General features: G+C 42.4%; 1 protein-coding gene across 2 annotated transcripts in view; it reads right to left on the reverse strand.

Annotated features, from left to right (window-relative positions):
- Window positions 1-5,000, reverse strand: part of asic1a (acid-sensing (proton-gated) ion channel 1a) — a 15,618-nt gene that overhangs the window by 8,219 nt on the left and 2,399 nt on the right. For both annotated transcript variants that reach the window (XM_027006438.3, XM_027006439.3), the window contains exon 2: window positions 3,152-3,347. In XM_027006438.3, coding sequence (XP_026862239.2) covers window positions 3,152-3,347 — 196 coding nt within the window. The remainder of the gene's footprint in view (window positions 1-3,151; window positions 3,348-5,000) is intronic.

The following is a 5,000-nucleotide window of genomic DNA, read 5'->3' on the forward strand; positions in this document are numbered from 1 at the left end:
CTAAGAAGCTGGTCAAACACTGATGACACTCACACACACTGAAGCATGAGTGGGTGACAGGATGTCATCATAACCACCCAGCCTGCACAGAGATCCAGCGTCCGCCTCGGCCCTTGTCATTTAGTTCATTACATGAAAAAAAGGTCCCCAACTCTCAGGTTTTTTCTACAAAAATGAGCCAGTGTATTGGAATTAAGTATCAAAGATAGATTTACTGTATCCATAATAACCAGACATGCGGCCTGTTGTGTTAATCCAGCCTGTACTGTAACACTCTTCCTCCACTATATTTTTCCTATGGCACCCATCCAGTCTTGTCACAGAACGCTCTCCTCCCACGAGTCACGTGGTTTGGCCCCCCGTGTGCAGTGGGAGGGTCTTGTTTGTTTATTTGTAACCACACCTGCACCTGGTTAATGTTTTGTCTTTGTGTATTTAAACCCGTCAGTGTGTGCATACAGTCATTCACTGCCTTTGTTCATGTCATTTACATGCCTGCTAATGTTCACAGCGTTAATGTTAAACGTATTCGTGTGTGTTTTCACTGTGTCAATGTTTGTGTTCATCGTTTATGTCATATGTGCGCGCCTTTGTCTTCCGTCTTTTTCAATAAATGTCTGTCTACGTCGGCGGAGTCTGTGCATCCTGCTCCTCGCCCTGTGGCACTTGGGCCGTTACAGTCTTCACCAGCTGTTAACTGCGTTTAGAGGGATCAGCTAATGAAAACAGAAAACACTAAAGCTCAACAGTGAGAAACATGTCTTCTGGATGCTATGAACCACTTTCTAGGCAAATCCATCTTGGTTATGTTTTGCGATGCTTACATTACATTACAACTATACAGGACTAAAGACGGATGGAAGTGGATTTTACATTTGCCTTTCTACCATTTGGGAGACGCTATGATCCAGTGTGAAGACACTATGTGCATAGCAAGCACTATAGAGGGTATGCTGGACATCCCATTGCAACACCATGGGAATTAAAATGTGTTTCCCTGACCCCTTGGCAGTAATGGGCATCTGTTCTTCTGCAAAGGGTTTTTGTGTCTGTGGGCATTTGTGCCTAATCAGTCAACAGAGAATTTGTAAGAATTGCAATCAATGTTCCAGTTCATCCCAAAGGCTGTGGGGGGGGGGGGGGGGGGGTTGAGGCTCTGTGCAGGCCACTGGAGTTCCTCCACACCAAACTCCTCAAACCGAATGACATTGTTTACACATCACCAGTTCTGCTCCCAAGTCATTTAATCAAGCAAGAAAAAGAACAATAATACCTGCTCACACTACTCATATAATGTGTTAAGTTGGGTGGTATGAGCAATGTCCCCCCAAAAGCTGATAGAAAACCAGGCAGGTTGCATTCCCGGACCAATGTCATGGTTAGTTCCTCCCAGCTTCCATGTTCCGTGTTTCTCCCTGTCTTGTGTATTTTAGTTCCATGCCGTAGGTTCATTTTCTCCGCCCCTCGTTTGATTGCTCACACCTCTCCCTCATTATACGTTGTTAAGTTCATGTATTTAAACCCTGCCTGAGTCCCCGTGTTTTGCTGTTAATTGTGTGTATGTGTTTGGTGAATGTTTTTGAAAGCCCGTATGTGCACGTATTTAAGTTTGTACTCTTATGCTAGCTTTCGTGTTTCCTAGCCTTTATTATAGCCTGCTTCCCCTGTTTGCCTTCATGTGTTTGTTTATCATGTATCCCTGTAATCTCCACAGTGGCTCTTTGATCCTGGACTACCCTTACAACTACGACTCTGGATTTGCCCTGAATAAATCTCGCTCTTCTCCACACATGCGTCCGCCTCCTCGCCGCTCACCGTTACAATCAATCACTAATTATTATTCACTTTGTCGATTAATACTCTATTGCTGTCAGACCACACAGCAAAATGAATCATAAATGAATTCCTATTACTGTGGGATACAGGTGTACTGTGAAGCTACAGTCTCCAGTAGTGCAAGTGTTAATTTAACACTCATTATTTTCATGAGCATTCATGTCAGATTATGAGCCATGTTTAAACAGCATGTTCAAGAATTTCATGAGAATTCAAAGATTTCTTTTGCAAGGATCTGGACGAATGGAGCAAGAGCTCTGTATGAATCCCGCTAAAATAACTATGGGGTGCTGTGTGCTTGACAAAGCTATTTTCCCCCCACATCAGTTACACAGCAGTAAAGGCAAAACAACAAGAATCCGTGAGCTCTGACAGGTGCCACAGTCCCATAACACTTCTGGGCAGATCTAATATTTAACACTGGCCTGTTTTAAAGGCTATGAGGTATAAAGGTTTAAAGGGGAGAGAAGGAAGCCAATACACCATTCACTGAAACTCACTTATCAAACCGAGACGTGCAGGGAACCTGTAGTAACAAGGTTTGGCAAGTGGAAAAAAATGTCCCTCTCATCACATGCAGATGTATCCAGCTGTTCATTTGAAAATGTGCAAAACAACACACATATGGTAAATAGGACACAACCATGCTCACACACAAACACACACACCAGGGATGGGATATTTGAAACTGGATGCCCTGGAGACTGGACTGAGTGACTATCCCAGCGTGTGTGTGTGTGTGTGTGTGTGTGTGTGTGTGTGTGTGTGTGTGTGTGTGTGTGTGTGTGTGAGTGTGAGTGTGTGTGTATGGAGGGGGGAGGGGTGTGTTCTTTGCCATTACAGCTCAGAGGAATAGTGTGTCACCATAGTAACCTAAATGAAATGTATGGTTAGGCTGTCACCTTCAGCTAAACAGAAAAAACATTTAGATCAGTTCTGAACATTGAGCATCAAACATGTACTATGATTTTATATCTTTTTCCAGGTAGCAGCTAGTCTTGTGTAAACGCCTCCTATGCTTTCATAAACCTCAAACAAGACACTACAGAGCATTCACTTTATAAGCCTGGCCATCACTCTGGAATATATACGTGTACAAGTCTGGACAGGTGACACTCTTTAAATGTTGCAATGTCATATTCTTGTACCATTAGTCACAAACTGCTCAGGGTTGTTACGGCACAACGGACAGCGGCCAAACGCCACAAAACACCTTGGGGAAGATACGCAGGAGAAAAAAGAACTCCGATAATTTAATGGTCTCCGGCTAAAGGATTCTGTGATGTAGTTGAAAATGGAGTGGAACGAGACTCACCACTTTGAAGTCTTCAGGTTGACATGGTAACCCCCTGAAGTGGCACGAGAGGAGCATGTCTCTGATGTCATGTCCTGTTCGGTTATAGAACTCATGCATGTTAAAGGGGCGTGGCTTGAAGTTCTGGAAGTCAGCTTTGATCTTCAGAGCCTCCAGTGCACTTTCCTCCACCAGATGAGCATCTCGAATCTCATACCTACACGTGAATATAGAGAGAAACACAGAAAATATTTAATACGAAAGATTTTACATTGTTATAACATAAAAGTTAAAGGCTTATTTGTCTTACTCAGTTTGAAAGCATATTAGTCAAGTTGTACGAGGTTATGAACAATAATTTATCTGGTTAAACTGAAGAGATAATAATTATAAAAATGATCAAAAATGATTTTGTCCTTTCAATATAAAAGTAAAACAGCACCCAGATGCTACCATATACCTGACAGAAGAAATGAGAGAGTGTGTGTATGTGTGTGTGTGTGTGTGCATGTGTGTGTGTGCGTGTGTATGTGTGTGTGTGTGTGTGTATGTGTGTGCGTGTGTGTGTGTATGTGTGTGTGTGTGTGTGAGTATGTGAATGTGTGTGTGTGTATGTGTGTGTGTATGTGTGTGCGTGTGTGTGTGTGTGTGTATGTGTGTGCATGTGTGTGTGCGTGTGAGTGCGTGTGTGTGTGTGAGTGCGTGTGAGTGTGTGTGTGTGTGTGTGTGTGCGTGTGTGTGTATGTGTGTGCGTGTGTGTGTGTGTGTGAGTGTGTGTATGTGTGTGTGTATGTGTGTGCGTGTGTGTGCATGTGTGTGAGTGTGTGTGTGTGTGTGTATGTGTGTGTGTGTGTGTGAGTGCGTGTGTGTGCGTGTGTGTGTGCGTGTGTATGTGTGTGTATGTGTGTGTCCGTTTGTGTGTGTATGTGTGTGTGTGTGTGTGTGTGTGTGTGTGTGTGTGCGTAAGTGTGACAGTACTGTAATGCAATAATGTGTATGGCAAAAGTCAAATTCTGTAACTTCCCTGTCACGTGTCACCTCAACAATGCATTACAAACATTTGCACTGTATTTTTTTGCCAAGTGGCAGCTGCCAAAGTTAGCAGAGCCAAAAATAGCATTTAATTTCAAGGTTCTGTGAGTGCTTCACTTCATCAGCGCTCAGACTGTGAAGCACCACGTCTATGCGGGAGTTAGAGACCTATGGCCAGTGAACTCTGGACCTGAAGATCACACAGACCCTGGTTTACATGAGCGGTAATGACACCCTTTGTGTAGGAACCGTGACTTTCTCTCTGTGAATAGTACAATCAATCACTCCAACCCTCCTGATTCTATATGTGAACAGTATTGGAGGCCTAAAGAATTTCAAAGGTTGGTAGCCTATATCTGAATTTGATAACTGTTAAGGAGCAATGCATTATTTTTCCAATTCTTCTTCTTCCACGTTGTGAAATAGTCTTTGTACTTCACCTGTGGCCTGCATGTTTCAGATGTTTTAAGCACCTTCATGTGTTGGACCAACTCTATAGAGCATAAACTGGTAGCTAAAGTGTTATATTCTCAGTACTGAATACAGTAGCTAAAGGTTTATATTCTCAGTACTGAATACAGTATCTGAAGTTTTATATTCTCAGTACTGAATACAGTAGCTAAAGTCTTATATTCTCAGTACTGAATACAGTAGCTAAAGGTTTATATTCAGTACTGAATACAGTAGCTAAAGGTTTATATTCTCAGTACTGAATACAGTAGCTAAAGTCTTATATTCTCAGTACTGAATACAGTAGCTAAAGGTTTATATTCTCAGTACTAGGTTTATATTCTCAGTACTGAATATAGTAGCTAAAGTCTTATATTCTCAGTACTGA

Source organism: Electrophorus electricus, chromosome 25 (assembly GCF_041902795.1).
Source record: "Electrophorus electricus isolate QZ-2024a chromosome 25, ASM4190279v1, whole genome shotgun sequence".
Lineage (NCBI taxonomy): Eukaryota > Metazoa > Chordata > Actinopteri > Gymnotiformes > Gymnotidae > Electrophorus > Electrophorus electricus.